Source organism: Rhinoderma darwinii, chromosome 1, assembly GCF_050947455.1.
Source record: "Rhinoderma darwinii isolate aRhiDar2 chromosome 1, aRhiDar2.hap1, whole genome shotgun sequence".
Lineage (NCBI taxonomy): Eukaryota > Metazoa > Chordata > Amphibia > Anura > Rhinodermatidae > Rhinoderma > Rhinoderma darwinii.
This window is the reverse complement of record NC_134687.1, coordinates 9,584,824-9,605,087: the sequence shown is the minus strand read 5'-3', so window position 1 is coordinate 9,605,087 and position 20,264 is coordinate 9,584,824. Positions and strand designations below refer to the sequence as shown.

Below are 20,264 nucleotides of genomic sequence, written 5' to 3'. Positions count from 1 at the left end.
GACAGCAAGAAGAGATCTTGAAAATGGTTTGCAATTAAAATTCAAAGTCTATTAGAAAGTTGCAGAATTTCATTATACAATGAGTAAAACTGGAAAAGCCCTTTAAGTAAACTGAATGACGAAGACGGGAAATAACTTATTGGTTGTAAACAATCGTTTTGCTTCCACAGATGCTACAGAATAATTATCGTTCATCATTTCTGTTATTCGTTTCGTCCATAGTCCCTATATAGTCCCTCTTAGATGGAGTTTGCACAGATTGACATACCTAAATATTTGTGGACAGGGCTGCAATACTCCATGTAACCAATAGGTGTCACCGATCATCTGTTTTCACAAGCAGCCAAAACAAATGTGCAGAAAGAACCCAGAAAACTGGAATCATACGGACTAAATAACTCGATTTATATTGTCCGCAGTTCTGGGGAAGAAAAAAATACACGAGATTAACTTCAATTATAGTCTAAAAATATTTGCTAAAATTTGGCCATGTTCCTTTAAAAATGCAAATTAATCCAGTCACTTATTAAATGTGATTCAGATATTTAGAACTGGGTCGCATTCATTTAGTCCTGAGAGTGATTAATATTAATGAGCAACAGGCGCCAATGCCAAAATCTGTAACGGGTCCCACCTACCATGTACCATTTATAATACTGGGGTCTTCTTATGTAGCAGAGGGCATTTGGGTCCCCTCAGGCACCAGGGCCCGGTGTGACCTCTACCACTTCACCCCTATAGTTACGTTACCCCTGTGCCAATTGGCGTTCATGTAAGTAATACCAGTGCTATCATTTCCTTGTCAAAGATGTTCTGCAGCAGTTGCTGACATGTAATATATGCTGCCGACCTCTAGTGCTGGGGGGAGGGGTGCCATGACATGACAGGTTATTCTGAAGTATGGATTATTAGCTGCCCCAACTGCTGCGGAACCTCATCGTTCACACCTTAGTTCCTGCAAAACCTCATCATACACATGTCGTCTGCTGCAGAACCAATCAATTACTCTCCAGCTGCTGCAGAACCTCATTAAACACTCCTCAGCTGCTGCAAAACCTCATCATACAAAACCCAGCTGCAGTAGAACCTCATAATACACATCTAAACTGCTGCAGAACCTCATAATACTAATTTCAGCTGCTGCAGAACCTCATCATACACACACGTCATCTGCTGCGGAACCTCTCATTCTCACCCAGCTTCTACAGAAACTATCAGATACACCCCAACTGCTGCAGAACCTCATCATACACTTCCCAGCTGCTGCAGAACCTCATTATACACTCATCTGCTCCTGCAAAACCTCTTCATACAAAATCCAGCTGCTGTAGAACCTCATAACGCACCCCTAGCTGCTGCAGAACCTCATCGTACTGCAGAGCCTCATCATACACACATCATCTGCTACAGCCCAGCTTCTACAGAAACTATCATATACACCCAGCTGCTGCAGAACCTCATCATACACTTCCCAGCTGCTGCAGAACCTCATCATACACTTCCCAGCTGCTGCAGAACCTCATCATACCAAACCCAGCTGCATCAGAATCTTACAATACACATTTCAACTGCTGCATAACCTCATCATTCGCAGCTCAGCTGCTGCAGAACTTCATTATGCACCCACTCAGCTGCTGCAGAACCTCATTATATCCCCCCTAACCTTTAATAATAGAGGCTTTATATCAAGTGTGTATCTCCATTTTCTTCAGAAAGAGGTTCTGCAGCAGCTGTGTGCTTTATAAGATATATTGTACCCCCCGCTGTATAGTCCGGCCTGTATTACAGGACACATACTTTTCAGTGACTTCTATGCTTCCATATATAATAGTGGGTGCAGTATCCTATATAGATAAGCGTCCCGCAGAAGACGCTGATCTCCATTCCCTCCCCATGTCTCAGAACAAGTGGAAGATCCGTCAGTTCTACGATCAATCCTCAGCCGGGTAACATATTAGATCAGTCCTATATAATAATCGCCACTTTTTCGGAGCATCGGTGGGATCCTTTACGGGGGGACGGCACAGGGTACGTTCCTTTTTCCACAGACTCCATCCAAAAACAGTTGAAAGCTAAAAATACCATATTTTTTTGTATAAATTGGACTCCGGTCGAAGCTCCTACCACATAAAGGTGGTCTTTGTGCTGCTGTGGAAATGTTGTACAAATATCTCTTTATTAATGGCACAAAAACGACTTTAATTATATTTACGTAGATCAGAAACGCGGTCACCTGAACTCCACAACCGCACTCCTGTTTGCCTGCAGGACCCTGGAGTATTTCTTTCTCTCTACAAGCAACAGAGGCGCTTAGATTACGTCCATATTGATATTATATTAACGCTTATTTGTTTTTATGATGCCGTGCGTCGGGTGTAGAGCTGGAGGGGGACGGGGGGACACAACATAATGGTATGACCCACAGAGCTCGCAGTCATTCTTCATCCACGTTAGCAGTTTTTTTATTTATTTTTTATCTTCAGTAGAGGAGACTGGTTGGCGTAAAATAATAAACTGGTGGAACTATATTGGGCTGTTTTGAAAGTGGGTGGAGGGGCGTAATTTTGAGTTAATAGAGGGTGTTGTCCCCCCATTCTGGACCCTCATCTGTTTGCCAGAGCAGAAATTTGCTTTAAAGAGTCTCTTGGAGGACTCTTTGGAGGACCCGGCATGTCCATGAATTTTAATAAGTAATGCTTCATTTCTCCTGTGGTGGCGCTGCAGGGAAGTTTAACACTTGCTGCTGGATTCCTCCACTGATCACAAGTGATCACAGAGTGTCCCAGCAGCAGAATACCCTGTGATCAGCTTATTTTTGGGGGAGTCCGCTAATAAGAAGGGATTGTTCAATATTCTACATATTTGTGAGGGGGCAATACATGCCAAACTCTTCTGTATAGAGGGGGGGGGGGGGTGTGGTGGGATCAACAAAAACCAGGAATGGGGCCCCATTTTATATTTGCTTTTGACCCTTTTATGTCAGCCCAGTATTTCAACATAATCCACGGCTTTGGTCACCATAGATGTTTAGATTATCACGTTCTGGTTCTTGGTTGAATTGGCCAAATTATTATATTATTATTCTGTTCATGGCCTAATGAAGACCTAAAAAACACAGGTTGTAGCCTGCATTCAATTCAATGGCCTAGTGACCTTAAAGGGGTTCAATCCCTGCTAGTTATAAGGGTCCCTTGACAATAAGCTGATCACAAAGTGTCCTCCTGCTGGGATCCCCGGCGATCATCTGTAATCTATGTAAAAACCTCGCAGTAAGTGTTCAATTTGCCTGCAGCACCACCACAGGAGAAACTAAGCATTACATGGTGTCCATTCATATCACTGTGTTGTGTGTGTAAGACAGGACAGGTCCTTCAGAGACGCTCTATGTAACCCCTTCCACTCTGGCCAAGAGGGTCCTGAATAGGGAACCCCCCGATATTAACTCCCTAATAGGGTGTATGGAAATTTGTGAAGCTCATAGTGAAAGCTGCACGGCATCGTATGGAGAGTGTCATTGGTTATGAGCAATAATCTCACTGTACTAGTACGTTCCATCCATGGTGGCCGGTGACTGCTCTACCCTGTGTAGAGTCCGGTATCCGGGGTCCATGGAAAAAAAGACGGGTGCATCCAATTTTAGAGAGACTTTCTTGTTGTCCCATCGAGTCTTATTAGACACCAGTTGACCATATGGAGTGTCCTTCAGGATGTCCCCTCTTCCTTTAGGATCTTCATGATCATGGTTCCTGTGATTGTTTCCACTTTGCTTCTTCTTCTCTTTCTAGCATAATTGTCTTCTCCAGAGATCTACATCTCTTCGCTCATTGGTGGTTAAGGTGGGAGGTTCAAGTTGATTTGGTCAAGGATCCAGTTGTTGTCATGTATTTGGGATTCGTGGGTGACCTCTATGGAACCACAGGGGGTTCCACTCATTGAGAGATAATTAAAAGACTCGTCACCTCTCCTGGTATTCCCCATGACATAACAATTCCAGAGCATCTTTTCTTCAAACTTTGCATTGTGCCATTCCTCTGCTATTCCTCCTGGAAATGTATGAATAAATTGACAACTGGGTGTTAACATTCCATTTGTTAAAGGGGCGTGTCCTTACAGTCTCACTCTGTCAGCACTTATTGGACAGTGTCAGGCTGGGTAAGGACACACCCCCAAATGGTAACACTCGTCAATTTATACATACATTTCTAGGAGGAATAATAGAGGAACGAAACAATGCAATGTTCTAGGAAAAGATGCTCCAGAATTCTTGTTTCGTAGGGAATAAAATTATTTACTAAAAAGACATGTCAGGAGAGGGGACATGAATATTGAGCATTCTTATTGTATCCCCTCCGGTGGTCAAGGGTATATATATATATATATATTTTTTTTAATGAATATTGTGTTTTTCTGATGTGTTGACGTGGGCGGCCGCGGGATGTTTGCGTATTTTGTCACATTACCGGCCGTGCGCTGGGACAGCCTAATAACCACAACCTCAAAGAAACATTTTCCATCATTCCAGCCTGAAATTTCCCCCCTGCCCTCTGCCGGGCATTTCCACTTTAATAAAGTCCGGCAGGCTTCATTGCATAACTGGAAAGGTTTGCCATTCAGTGGCCTGGAAAAGCTGGGTAACATCCCTTTTGGGGCTGTAATACTTACTGGAGATATTGGTCAAACAGATAGATACGAATGCAGAACATATGGAGATTACTGTGGGATTTTTTGTTGTCATTTTAGGGGAAATTCTCTTTAAGAGACGCCACGGCCCAGGTTTTCCGCAGTCGTAGGTTCCACAGCGCGGTAATTGAGGCAGAAAGTAAGAGGGAAAACCTTGTAATCATTGAGATTGCTGCTCCGTAACCTTTCACACCCCGACTGTAGCTCCGTATGTGACCCCAGACAATGCACCTTTCACTATTCCGCCTGCCAGTCTGCAGAACCAGACACATCTGTTTCTCTGCGTCCAGACCCTTTGCAGCCAAACACCTACAGTAATTACACCAGCCATGCTCTATCTGCTCGGGGCCAGCTGGCTGGTAGCACGGTGCCCGTCATGGTCGTCCGGCACAATGCTGCCACTCTGCAAGGGACGCAATCCCTCCTGCATTAGTAAACATCATCGGGTTCTGTAGAAGAAGGTTACGGGATAGACATAATTGTACATTTTTGAAAAGAAAGTCATAAAAAGACGTGTTTGAGAAAAAAAAATATTTTATAATTTTCTATATTTTTTTTAATATACATATATAATAAAAAATTACAAAATTGAAATAGTTTTTTCACTCGCTGGCCTAGATACTACTAGCAGTTTAGTTCATAAATCTATTTAAAATTTTTATATTCTACTTTTTTAGTTTTTCGATATTTTTTTTTGTTATTTTTAGCTTTTATGTTTTTTTTAAGCTATATTTTGTTTTATTTTTTTCAAAAAAAAAAAAAAGACATTCATTTTTGTATAAATTGAATGATGTGTAATAAATGTTTTAGTTGTACATCTATAGCACAGTGATTAGGGAGAGGGGAGATAATTCAACCCATTATTCAAAAATGTCCTGGTAAACTTTTTGGGTTGTTTTCTATTAATCTCGATATAAATTCTTATTGCCTGGCTACTAAAACATTGAAACTGGCCAATTAAATTGTCTGTACGGATCCTAAAGTCCACCCCCGATCAGTAATAATATTTATTGAACCCTCCGTGTGAGTAATTTCACGTTTTGTCAGCTTGGCAGCGCCCCCTAGGGGTTTGACTGTTAACTATTGGCTCATCTGCTTCTCTTGATATAGTTTATTTGTATTATTATTGATTATTTCACTTTTATTTTTAATGAATTTTTGACTTTTCTGTCTCTCCTTCAGGGTTCCAATTTCCAATCATCCCGAAGAGAAAAATACGGCAGCGTGTTCAAGACCCATCTACTTGGTCGTCCTGTCATCAGGGTGACAGGGGCTGACAATGTAAGGAAGATCCTGATGGGGGAGCACCACCTGGTTAGTGCAGAGTGGCCCCGCAGCACACGGATGTTACTGGGGCCCAACAGCCTGACAAATTCTATTGGAGACATCCACCGGCATAAGAGAAAGGTAAGGGGCAAAACCAATTGTTAGATTACCTGATCCCAATCACCCCTATAGCAAATGATACCTCCAAATATTCGACTGCCAATTTGCTGAACATATTAAGTCCCGCCCCCCGATCCGCCCAGGAACACCCATAGAACCTCCCATAAATTTTTCGCCACATTTGTATAAGCCCCACCCCTCTTAGGTTTGCCTTTCGGGGCAATCCGGTTGGGAGGTACAGAATGCCTATGGGTTGATCGGGTAATATCCCCCAGGCCACATATTTTCTCTGCATCAGCTGGAGGGCACAGGTAGGGTACATGGCTGCCAGTCTTCATAGCGGCTCTCCACCCCGGCTGATAAATGAGGGTCGGGGTACCCCCTTCTATAATGTCCATATGCCCTAATATGGAAGATGGCCACTGAAAGGTGAATGTGCGGACTGTAAGTTACTATCTTATCAAGCCATTCACTGTTACCATTGGGGGTGTAGTGCCCATAAAATATAATTGAATAAGGATGTAGATCACTATGTGGAGAATAAGTGATCTACATACTGATACAAAATAATTCAATGCAGAAGTATTCACACCCCTCACGTCACATGTTAGCAGTGACACTTAATACGTTATGATACAATATACAGATAAACTTGATATATTCCGGGGGTGTGGATACTTTTTTAGGCACCATAGGGGGATGGATATTTTAAGAGAATCCCGGGCAGCTTCCTGCTATGACTTGATACATTTTACTTGCACTGATACATTGTAACAAACTATCAGGACAGGAGAGAAAGTGATGTATTTAGCTCACAGAGGATTGTCTAGACTGGATACAATTGTAACAAACCCTCCGCTGTGGGAAATATTAGGTCTGTACTGGTTTTTAGCCTTTGATGGGATTAAACCACTCTATTCAGTGGCTGCTTGACCCCACAATGAGGGGGTCCTGTTGAGGGTCCCGTTACTGGACCCCCGCCAGTCGGCTTTTAATGATTCTGAGTTGATTAATGTCCATTAAAGTCAGTGGGATTTCCATGTAATGGACGGAGTCATTGAATCCCCCAGTTCTACTCTTTGTAATTGCTCTTTGCTCAGGCTATTAGAGGAGGGGGTCCCTAGTGAGGACCACCCCTATGTTGCATTTGGCAACTACTTTTTTTTAACTCCATAAACTAAATTGTGTCCTCTACCCTGGAAAACGCCAATCAATGATTGCAGAATCAGGGGCTGAGTTGCAGCCTCGTCTTTCGTTTGTGGCGGTGGCGTATCAGGGGTTAACCGTGAAGATTCTTCGGTGGTCCCCATTAAGTTTGTAGACTCTTGCCGCTCGCTGGAAGCAGCCAAACAATAGCAGCCCCTTTAAGGGATCCCTGACCGTGTCTGCCTCTGTGTGTGTATGCTACTTGTGGCACGTGCAGGATGAACTGCAGTAACCCAGTGGCGGACCCCTCCTGTACCAGCCTCTTAAAGCGGCAACCCCACTACAGCACAGCCGGCGCTGAGGCTTCAAAGAGCCGTCTGTGTGGCGGCGAGCTCCTATTTATATCACAGCAGAAAACACTGTGTTACCCTCCGCCGGCGCGGGAAAGTGGCTCTATATTTACGGAGCGGCTTGGCGGAGATTTGTAATATGTGAGAGGATTTCTTCCTGTGGGGAGAGCAGGACGTTCCCATCTTGTATAATAAAAGCTTTCCTAATGTAGAGCGGAGACTTGTTACTAATGACTCGGACCCCAATGAAGGAAGGAGAACATCTCCGGAACTTCTCAGGATTTAGGCTTTACCCGAAAGGGGGCGGGGTCAGAGGTTTCTAGACGTAAGGTCCAGGCCGTCAATGATTGGCTGTAGGACTGGCAGAGGATTCTATGGGGGCCCACCCATGAGGTTCAGAAAAACACAACCCCACATGACAGTGCAGAGAAATATTTGGGGGTGTACCACATGATCCTCCAGGTTTCCATGTATTAAGGGGAAGAGCGGCAATGTGTAAATCTATCCTATCTATCCTATCTCAGGGTCATATTGTAGTAGGACACTGGTCACATTGGGAGGTGTAGTGCAGAGTATTATAGAATTATATCATGTCCAGTGGTTAGGTCATGTTGGGGGTTGTAGTGTTCTCAATGTTAGGAGTTGTAGTATTTTATGTCTAGAGTATAATAGAAATTGATTATGGCTGTGTCCAGTGGTCGGGTCATGTTGGGGGTTGTAGTCTTCTATGTATAAGGTATAACAGCCTTTCTTTTTCTTGTGTCCACGGCTATAGATTTACCTGTATAGTAATTATTTTGTCCTTTGAACCACATTTTGACTTCTGTGATGATCAGTGATCGGTGACTGTGCAGTTTATACATCACATGGTCTCATAATCTGTTGGGGTAGAGCATGCTGGGTAATGATATGTGAGGAGGGTCTAGTCTCCTGTTTTCCCCCAGTGCCCCCATCATTGATTCCCTGGTAGACAAGTCTTTGCTGTGGATAAAGTTTTCCATGTATTTTCCATCAATGTCTCCGGGGCTCCAGCAGTTTCCTTCTCTGCTCGCTGGTATTTGCAGCGTTCCTGGTGACGGGATCCGGAGCTTCAGAGCAAAACTCAAGACCCAGTGTTTACATGGGGAGCACGGGCTTCACCCCGAAACCTGTTCTCCCTATGGCCAGAACTTCATAGCAATGCATGCAAGGAAGGGGAACAGAGCATTGCACCCTGGTGAACAGGATGGAGATCATCAGAGCATTGCACCCTGGTGAACAGGTTGGAGATAATCAGAGCATTGCACCCTGGTGAACAGGATGGAGATAATCAGAGCATTGCACCCTGGTGAACAGGATGGAGATAATCAGAGCATTGCACCCTGGTGAACAGGATGGAGATAATCAGAGCATTGCACCCTGGTGAACAGGATGGAGATAATCAGAGCATTGCACCCTGGTGAACAGGATGGAGATAATCAGAGCATTGCACCCTGGTGAACAGGATGGAGATAATCAGAGCATTGCACTTTGACTGTCACCTTGTTTGGATCTCTTATTATTTGGGGGGCTGTGGGATATGTGATGTTATAGGGATGCGGTTGGAATGAAATCCTGGACTGTATATAGAACTGAAAAGGCTTCTACAATACCACCCGTGTCATAGTGGAAACAGTTCATACATTGTACACTAGGGGGTGCACTACTTGTATTTCATATGAAGCACCTACAGATGTAGCCATCTTTATCTTGACTTTTAGCGCATTAAATACACAGTGGCAAGAAACTTGGCTTGTGTTGTGTGATATCACGCTGCAGCACGTTACAAGAGTCCAGATAAACGTGGCTACATCTGTGCTAAAGCCGGACACGGTGCTGCGGGTACATCCATTTATAGAAATGGGACTTATTTCAAATATACGAATGGATTTGTGTGTTTGTAATTCTTACAAGGTCTAAAAATTGTGTATTTAATTATAAATATGAGTTTATTCTTTTGGCCCTCAGCCACCGGCTAGATCATAAGGCTGCTACGTTTTTTATTAACGGATAGATATATTATATATAATTATGGGGGAGGGGCATTATTGATTGGGGAAGTAGGACATCACAACGCAGTGATCTCGAGTCCCCATATTCCTCAGCGTTGCCCCTTGATTAGCTCTGCTTCCCCCTCTGTATACTTAGGAGACCCTCTTGGAAACGTTTAGTCACTGACTACTGGGACCTTTCTATTATGGATGAAAAGACAGACATGTTATCTTACCAAGCGCAAACCTCGGTAAACAGGAGTATTGTGAAAATGGGGCGGCAGCCAGGAAAGTATTACATTTACTGACTGGTGGGGAAATTCTTCAATTCATACATTGCTTATGTTTCTTACGAGTTCAGACTGACAAATATCCTGCCGTAGTTTGGTCTTCGACTCTTGGTCAATCCTGTTTCAAGAAGCTGAACTTTACTTTGGCACATGGAAGCCCACGCTTATTTTAGACTCTAGCTGCTCAACGGTTGCAAAGCAACCATGTAGGAACGCTACGCCCGAGCTAGAATTGGCAGACATGGTGGAGTTGGCATTACAGATCTCGTTGTTGATCTTGCCGTGTCCTTTCTGTTAGAAATAAGTCTAAAAGGTTTCGAAAAATCGAACTGATTGTGTCATTGTTTCTCATTCGTAGGTGTTCTCAAAAATATTCAGCCACGAGGCGTTGGAGACCTACCTTCCAAAAATACAACTGGTGATCCAAGACACCTTCAGGGTCTGGAGCAGTCATCCAGGATCCGTCAACGTCTACTGTGAGGCACAAAAGTTGACTTTCCGTATGGCAATCCGGGTCCTGTTAGGATTCCGACTCTCCGATGAAGAACTCAACCATCTGTTCCGGGTGTTTCAACAGTTTGTTGAGAATGTGTTCTCTCTGCCGGTGGATTTGCCATTCAGCGGCTATCGAAGGGTAAGTGTCCTGTAGACCATCGCCCACATCCAAACATCATAACTAATAGACCATGTCATAAAACTGTACATGAGTCCTTGTGTAAGATCTAGCTTCTTAATGGAAAGTTCTATGGCATATAGGTCCATGGCAGGGGTACAGTATAGAATGTGAATTTCATGGGTGGAATTTTGGGTCAAAAAACTTTATGGTTAGACAAGCCAACATGGTGGCTCTGGTCATTATTATAAGGTGGTACCAAGTATGATCCATAGACCTTAAGATACTGTGTACCTGTAAGTCATTTAGACTCCGACCAGACCTATTTATGACGCCTTATAATGCTCTGGTTTCTACGTTTTATTAAAAGGGGTTCACCACTTTGGACAATCCCTACTTGATAGAAGGGTTTCTTAGCAATAAGCTGATCGCAAAGTATCTCCCTGCCTAGACTCCCAGCGATCAGCTGTGATCTGTAGGGAAACCAGTCAGTGAGTAAGCATTTTCCCTGCAGCACCCCCACAGGGGACATGACGTATTACACATTGTCCATTAATATCAATGGGTTTTCTGTGTAATACAGGACAGGTCCGTCTAGAGAGACACTATGTAACCGCGCTGCACTTTGGCCAAGAGATGAGGATCCTTATCAAGGACCCCCTTTATTATCACAGAATTCCGTAATAGGGTGTATGACAATGGGTTTTCTAAACTGGACAACACCTTTAAGAATCTTTTTGATGAATCTCATCTTAAACTAGTGTATTACTCATAAAAAAAGCATAAAAACATCACAAGAAAGATCTCACTCCTCACTCATGACTAATAGGTGGAGGCAATTAATTTTTTCGTTTCGGATTAAAGGAAATGTCCCTGAAATCAAGGAACTTGGAGGCCTTTTTGTGCTTTATAGTCACCTTTGAAATACCAGCTTTTTAATGGGTTTTAGGGCAGTGCGAGACGTGCAAGGGATATGGTGTATAATTTCCTATGCCTCGAAAATGACTAAGAAAATTCGCAGGCATTGTGTCAGGTGGAAGGTCACAAGGTCTGTTGCGTCACGTTACTTGCGTCGATGTGTGTCGACCATGTCAAGTCCTTGCCTAAAGGACATTGGTTGTATTTGAATTCATGGTCATAGATCTATACGGTGTCAATGCCAACCAGTCTAATGCCTGTCATATTTTCTTCTTCAACAGGGTATTCAAGCTCGAGAAACCCTACTGAAGGGCCTAGAAAAAGCCATCCAGGAGAAGTTGCAGAACACACAAGGGAAAGACTATACCGACGCTCTAGATGTCCTGATTGAGAGTGGGAAGGAGCATGGCAATGAGTTGACAATGCAGGAGCTTAAGGTAAGAGTCGTTCTATGAAAACAAACTTCCCTATAACAAGATTCAACCTCAGTATGTAGACTAGACATCTACTATGTTGACCAATGATGACCAACTTGGTATCACGGATAATTGTCTGTTGTAAGTTACATATAAAAAGCCTATAACACCAAACAGAAGTCTTTCCCTATTCTGTATTAACACGTTTTGACCTAATATTTTGAGTGTCGAGTGCAAAATACCCCAGGATGTCTAAAGGAAGTTCATGGATTGAATGTTGGATAAATTGCCAGATGTTCCCATCATGTAGACTTGTTGTTAATGGTCATTTTCACTTGAGGTGGCCTTTAAAGCTCTGAAAGGAGTCTTCATTGTCCACCTTGATGATGTCCATCATCTGACGTTCATACCATACTTGGTATCCAGCGTGGTACCAATGGAATTTCCCACAACTGTCCATTCCATATCTGGCATCCAGCTTGGCACCAGTAGAATATGCCTTAATTGTTCATTCTATAGCTGTCATCTAGTGTGGTACCAATGGAATATACCACAATTGTTCATTCCATACCTGGCATCCAGCATGGTACCAATGGAATTTGCCAGATTGTATCTGACTATTGACTGGTCTAAGAGAAGAGGTTAATATTATTACATATGAAATGTAGATTGTGATATTCTAGCTGCTCATTGAGTATGAACAGTGTGGGTCTGGGTGTTTGGCTCACTACAGGAATATATTTTGAAGGCCTTAGACTCTTAGAATAAATGTATCGCCTATACAGAGTTTTTTTATAATTTCACATTATGTCCATTCTATAAAATATGACACATGGACTAAAATAACCCAAAATGTGAGAGACGGGATCAGCAAGGGATCCACGATCAGCTATAGATTGGACCTCAAGCACTCTGCTTTGGCTGAGGCCAATTATAGTTTCAGAATCGGAGTCCACTGGAAGACCTTCTGGGCCTTTTGGTGGGCCAGCCTGACTTTGAGCGTTAAGTTACAAAGTCCATGTTCTTATGGGTTTTATACAGTCAGAAACAGTGTGAATGTTGAATTATTATTTCGATTATCCCAGTAATCCTTACAAGCTTTCCTGCTGTTCTTCTCCTTGTGAGGCACATCGGCTTTAGAGAAGGTATCCTGCTTGTTCTTGCCTGAGATTCATTTGCTTCTCGAGAATGGCAGGAGATTAGTTAGTTCTACTGGATTCAGATGTGGTTACATCATATGGGGTAATGGCAGACACCATAAATCAATGACATTGGCTTTTGCCCAACTTGATTTCCGTACCAAGTATCTAGACTGTTTGTTGAATGGCAGCCACTGAAAAAAGATTAGTTAGCGTCTGATTTCTTCATGTAGGATGGAGTAGCACGATTTCATCACTGGGTCAATGGAGTCCGTCAAATGTCCATATTGCCCAGGTCAACCAAAAACTTTTTTACCATTGTTGGTAGACAACCAGTGTTCAGTGTTTAAACTTGGAGAACGTTTCTTGAGGAATGTTTCTCTTAACACTTTTCTTTTACCATCCACAGGATGCCACCTTGGAACTGATATTTGCAGCTTATGCCACCACTGCAAGTGCCAGCACCTCACTTATTATGCAACTTCTCAAGCACCCAGCAGTCTTTGAAAAGCTGAGAGAGGAGCTTAGAGGGAATGGAATCCTCCATAATGGATGCGTCTGTGAGGGTGCCTTGCGTGTGGAAACCATCAGTAGTCTGCGTTACCTCGACTGCGTCATTAAGGAGCTACTGAGGCTCTTCAGCCCCATCTCAGGAGGTTATCGGACAGTCCTGCAAACCTTCGAGCTGGATGTAAGTAGCGTGGACACAAACAAAAAATATTTTAAGAATACGTTTCACAAATACAATATTCTCTCTCCTGACTAGATAGGCATTTCAGCTCGCCCAGTAATCAAAAATATTTGGTATAGATTATATGATGACATTTCTCATGGCTTGACCAAGAGAATAGCCTAGTAGCGTCGTGATCAGTAGGAACTTCTTAAAGGAGTTTTCTGCTTAGGACAATCCCTACTTGTTAGAAGGACTCCTTGACAGTAAGCACGTCACAAAGTGTCCCCCTGCTGGGACCTTTAGTGATCAGATGTGATCTGTGGGGATACCTGTTTAATTTTTCTGCAGTGCCACCACAGGCGAATTGAAGTATTACACAGTGTCCATTCAAATCAATAGGTTGTCTGTGTAATGTAGGACAGGACAGGTCCTCCAGATCGAGAGACACTCTGGCCAAGAGATGAGAATCCTGAACAGAAGACCTAACCCCCGTCTATTACCCCAGATGTCACTAAGAGGGTGTATGAAAATGGGTTTTCTAAACTGAACAACCCCTCAAAGAATCTTGTCGATGAATATAATTATCTTAAAATATTACCCACATCAGAACATAAAAATGTAATGAGAAAAATGGGTTAAAAATGGATTTTCTAAACTGGACAGCCCCTTTAACCAGAATAGTCCCCAGCATTAATCCTTGGCGGCTATGCTAGATGGAAGGAAAAAGCGATGGGGGTGACAATTATTGATGGAGGTACTTACATTTTCTATTCTCCATACTCTTCCATGTGTGGAAGAGTGTTACTGGTGGATGTATTTTAGGTAAGAAAGTAAAATAACCCCCCCTTGTATAATTTTGTATCTGATAACTAGTAATACACTGACCATACTTATAGGATTATTCTAACAGGAGCAATGTGTTGTCCCCATTCACAGGGCTTCCAAATTCCAAAAGGATGGAGCGTTATGTACAGCATCAGAGACACGCACGACACAGCTCCAGTCTTCAAGGATGTTGAGGTCTTTGACCCCGATCGCTTTGGACAAGATCGTACAGAAGACAAAGATGGCAGGTTCCATTATTTGCCATTTGGCGGTGGAGTACGGAACTGCTTGGGAAAACAGTTGGCCAAACTTTTCTTGAAGACCTTGGCAATAGAATTGGCCAGCATGAGCAGGTTTGAACTGGCAACCAGAACTTTTCCAAAAATCATGCCAGTCCCTGTGGTCCATCCAGCTGGCGAACTAAAAGTCAAATTTTATGGACTTGATTCCAACCAAAATGAAATCGTGACGGAGACAGAAGCCATGTTGGGAGCAACAGTGTAGCCTTCGATATCTTCATTTATTTGGTTTTGGAACCATCAAGGAGAAGGCAAAATGGGAAATAAGCACACGCTACACAGTAATGACCAAGAAAAGTATATCCATAAAAGTAACTTAAGTATACCGAGCCACCAAACCTTGAATATATCTCTGTGGAATACATAACTTAAATATATTAACATATATATTTTACGGGACAAAAATGGATCCAGGTCCGGTATTTATGAATCCTGCTGCAGAAAAGGACACGTGGAGAACACCGGCTGGAGATTGACTTGATGAAAGGATTGAAAGTTGGTTGGCCTCTATTGAGGGATTCTTGGGTGGTCTTCAGCTGATTACAAGACCTTCCCTAAAAGTTGCTTTTTCATCTTTATTCCAAAAGCTTGTTTCAGTGTTACACACATCAGGGATACCAGGGTTTTCCTACTGTTGTTTTAGACCTGCCTTATTGTATTGTCTATGAGAAAAAAAAAAAAGCTTTTCGACTAAAGCTTGTTGTGACGGGTCAACGTATTGAGTGTTCTACAGCCATAGAATGCTAGCAATTATTGAGTTTACATTACAACCATGGTGGTCAACATCTGGACTGTAGGACCCAGCAAAATCACTGGAAGCACAGAATGTTCTATCCAATAAGGTCGAAGATGAAGCTAAAGGTGGACACCACTGATAGGTCTTCTCCCCGTCCCATTATAGCACTTTGGTGATAAACATGGTTGGGCCGAATGGTCTTCAATCTACTCAGCTAGTATTTTTTTTTCTTTTCTAATATCTTCTGTCGTAATAGTCCCGATGGGAGGCTCTCGAGCAGGTCCATGCTACCAGGAGTAATACAGAAGGAAATATATATATGAGGATTTATCCTATTCCTAGTCTTTACAGGATCTCTAGATTTAGAGGCCAGTGCCTTAATTTACCCAATTGTCTCTTAGGCCAGTACGTTTCCCCACAGATCCGTCCAAGAGCCAGGAGACCCGGTGATCTGTTCATTATCTTACCTCTACAACATTCCTATTTCTAGTAGTTCTGGGGCCTTTTTATTTTTTAATGGGCTTGATAAAAAATTTCCTAGACACACAGAATTGGTGAGATCAACTTCTTGTATAACACTGCTGATGGCTTAAAGTCCATGTTCTGTTGGGCCAAGCCGTAGATACATCGCTTGTCCTGACATGTGCACCCAAAGTTGTTCGAATCAAAAAAATTTAGCCGAAATCCATGCCTAATATTCTTGCCAGACAATCTACATTCTCTATGGTCTATTCTTCTTTGTATAATTGTTTGAGGCCGTATTTGCTGTTTTTGAGTCTTGAGAAGATTTGGCGGCAACATTCCAGAATCCGGGTTATGATCGATATCCTTCGTACCATCTCATCTTTCATTCAATAGGACGCATTCAATGACTATATGACAGATGATGATACGACACATTATGCTCCTGATAGATCAACAAAAAATGTGGCAATTCGTTTTTTTTTCCAAAATGTTTGGACCTTTTCCATCTTCTCATAACGGGGCCCTAGTATTGAAGACTTTAGTATTTCCATTTTCCATATTTCCTAATTACCGTCTAAATAAGCCTGGATTTATATATATATGTGGATATTTGGTTATAAGTAAGCTAGATAAATCTTATATTAATGGGGTTGATGTTAGATGGAAAGAGCAGTCACTGGAGTGCAACCTATATGCTACCCTGTGTATTATTTATATACTATTTATTCACTCTATAAAATCATAAAGATGTTGGGGTCAAACATGTCAGTCCCAATGGCTTTCAGTTGCATCACACAAATGGCCCATCTCTTCCATTACCCCCTTGTTCCAAAGAGAAACACTTGACTTCATTGGTCAACTTGCCCCCTGATCAGACCAGCCTTCGGAATATCTATGTAGAAACTCGTTCCTACTCTTGCCAAATATCGTTCCTGTTCATTGGTTGTATGATAGGACCAAGAAAAGCTACTCTGATGTCTTCTACGACTCTGGCCATATCCGGTGTAGACTGAGGTACTTTGCCCCATCTTACGAGGTCCCACTTTCCATCTATACAGAACAAGAGCGTTTGGCCAATTTTCTTGATATTCAGATATTTTTTTAATTGAGTTTTCCAATTGTAAATTCTGTTGTTATCACTCACACCCATCATATATCACATAGACTAAAGGGTATTCATGAAATAATCCAAAACGTGATAAACCAGCTTCAGAGGAGGGTGATGTTGGACCTCAGGGGCTCAGTTAGACCTTGGGCCCACCAGAGAATTCTCAGGTCTTCTGGTGGGCCAGTCCAGCCCTGTCCTGATCATTGACAACTATGGTGACGTGTATGAGGCTGAGCATGGTTTGGATTAATTAGTTTTTACCTACAATGTTCACAGTGTCACCTTATATCATTGAATTTGTTCATGAGGGACCATGTTGGGTTCTGCGTCTGGACCCTTTGACATTTATGGCAAGGACCAAACAGTCGAGGTTCAGCTTCTCCATCCATGTCTACGTTGTTATACATCTACATGTATCTAGACAGATGTCTATAGTTTTATATGATATGGAGATATGAAGAGATCTGTTTTTGATGCCCTTTGCATTACTCTACCCCTCAGTCCACTGCCGCCATTGATACCGTGCCACAATGTAATAGCTTTTTGAGGCTTCGCCATTCCTTGCCATACAACTTGACTAGAGAATAACATTACGCCATGGTCCTGCAATAGATTTGCAGATTAAGCACTTTGAATATCAGATTTTTTTTTTCACTTGTCCCGTCTGATGGGCTAATTCACTCGAATATTTTCTACGCAACATTCGCTGACATTGTCCCCCCCCCCCATCTGACTTTATAAACTATTATAAGTTCTACTTTGGTTATATTTCAGATAGATGTTTAGTATAAAGTTTTTTTGCCCCCTCCTGTTGTTAAATAATTGTTCTTGAGTAAAGTATGGTTTCCCTTGTATTTGTATACATGGTCCAGATATTAATATGTTTATATAGCTGTCATTTTTAATATTAAAAGAAGCACTTGTGTTTTTATTATTATTTTTATTTTTTTTGGTTATTATAAGTTGATGCCCAATGAACATGTCTGTTGTTTTATATGTAATGTGTTTTTTTCTGATGTATGTATATAATATTATGTGTCATATATTAAAATTTTATGTTGTGTATTTTGTGATCTTAAAATAATCAGTACAACAATTTTATAGAGTTGAGTAATAAAAAGGACAAAAATGAAAAACATTGTGTTTGTTGTGTCATTATAATAGTGGGGCCCATAACAAGAATATCAGAGGGGCTAATCATTGGTGACTCTTGGGTTGGTTCCCCCGAACCCTGTTCACAACCTCCCATGGGTGAGGGCAACGTGATGAACTAGGCTGGGAATCCAGTCCTCTAAGGGAATGTTCACACGTAGGATCCCGCCGAACCTCCCAGTGATGTCAATGGGACGGAGGAATCTCCTTGCCGTTGGTTCCACAGTGAATTTTGCGTGGCCACCGTGTGAACTAGCCCTTAGGGCCCCATAGCATCTGATAGCACATTCACCCATCCATTGTCTTGATGTTTAGTCCTATAATAAGAAAATTCGATTGGTCCCTGTTTATGTTATGTTGGTCCTTGGTTTACCGAATGTGTCCTAATCCCAACTAGGTCATTATAACGCAATTTTTCAAAAATATTACATATTAAAGAGGTATTCCTATGATAAAAAATGATGGCACATCGATAAGATATTCCATAAACTCTTGATAGGTCTGGCTGTCACCTCTGGGACCCTTACCGATTGGGAGAACGGCCACTTGTCCAATAACTTCTATCGAGAATGCGTCCGGCAATAATCGGCAAATTCCCGCTCCTATATTCTGGGGATAAGCCATAAATGTTTATGATACGGAATACCCCTTTAACGTTCAACATATACACAAGCAACAAACTGATGAAGAAGAAATGAAAAAACAAAATCCCGAGAGGGAGATGTCTAATTTCATGACTCCCACATATTGTCATTGGAACACATTCTTTGGATTAATTACCTAAATCAAGCAGTCGAATATATTAAACGGGTGCTGGAACAAATATTTATATTGACCTTGGATATGTTTATACATAGTAATTAAGTCATCAGAAGAAGAAAAAAAAAAAAGGAAGTTGTCAGGGCTCCGCCCCTTTCATCTGCATTACCATGTAATACTATGCCCCTGTTTAGGGTAAATTTAGTGAACAGAACCTATAAGCCCTCCGGAAATTTGGCAAAGTAATGACTAAAGTGTTGCAAAATTATGACCACTTTTATGGGTTCATGAATATACTCAGTTGTCACTTCCCCCTCCCCCGCTCCTTCTTTTTTTTTTTTCTACCCAGCATTATTTTTGGGATATTTTTCTAATACAGGACTGAATTGACCTCGAGCCTCATGTATATAGGTCAAAAAGCTGAAAGAGTAAAGCGTTACATATAATATTCCTTCACTTGCCAGATGTGTGATCTAAATATTTCAGTTACTTAGGAGACACCGAGCCTGAGACACTGTAACGCCCCAGCTAGATGTGAGGAAAATGCCACCATCAAGCTTAAATGTCATATGGAAATGTCCGCAGGAGATGGAAATCATCGCGTTTCACGACGTGTGATCCCTTTTATCCTTCCGTGTATCCCTTTTGGCTCAATAATATTCGTAAAGTCGAAGTAAATTAATCACGAAGGACAAGTTCTACTTTTGCTTAAAAGTTTGGCATTTCCTCCAGTACAATGAAATATCCACCCTAACAACTGCTAGACATTTATATCTGTAAGATATCTGTAAGATCTGACCACAACCCATCTACATCATACTAAATCCATATCATAGGTCTCAAACCATCTTACAATTCAGATCATAAGGAAGGGGTTAAACCATGGTGGAGATACCATGCGTGACCTGTGCACAGCAAATACGGCTACTGCCACCTTGAATCAGAGGCAGCACCACTCTTGGGTTGTGTTTGGTATTGACTTGAATGGGGCTGAGATGTAATACCAGATACAGCCTCTATACATGAGTGGCGCTGTGTCTAGAATTTTTTTTCTTCTAATCTCATAATCTCCATCTCAGGGGTTGTCTCATCATGAGAACCCCTGTCAATTTGCCCTATTAAGGCATATGAACAACACAAAGAGTGTCCCCTGTTCAGGACCTTCCTATATTAGCCAGTGGAGAGTCGCTCACACTTTGTCGGAGAAAGTCTGTCCATTGGCTGTTTATTTGAATGACCAGCATTTAGTACTACCTTTGACTTGAAGCGGGAAATCTATGGCTGGACGATCCAGGAGCTA

General features: G+C 42.1%; 1 protein-coding gene across 1 annotated transcript in view; it reads left to right on the top strand.

The window, feature by feature from the left end:
- The window catches only part of CYP26B1 (cytochrome P450 family 26 subfamily B member 1), a 100,782-nt gene extending 82,593 nt beyond the window's left edge, over nt 1-18,189 (top strand). The window contains exons 3-7 of the mRNA XM_075855631.1: nt 5,863-6,087; nt 10,220-10,495; nt 11,674-11,829; nt 13,357-13,638; nt 14,557-18,189. Of these exons, the coding sequence (XP_075711746.1) occupies nt 5,863-6,087; nt 10,220-10,495; nt 11,674-11,829; nt 13,357-13,638; nt 14,557-14,949 (1,332 nt within the window). The 3' untranslated portion in view covers nt 14,950-18,189. The remainder of the gene's footprint in view (nt 1-5,862; nt 6,088-10,219; nt 10,496-11,673; nt 11,830-13,356; nt 13,639-14,556) is intronic.
- The last annotated feature ends 2,075 nt before the right edge of the window (nt 18,190-20,264 follow it).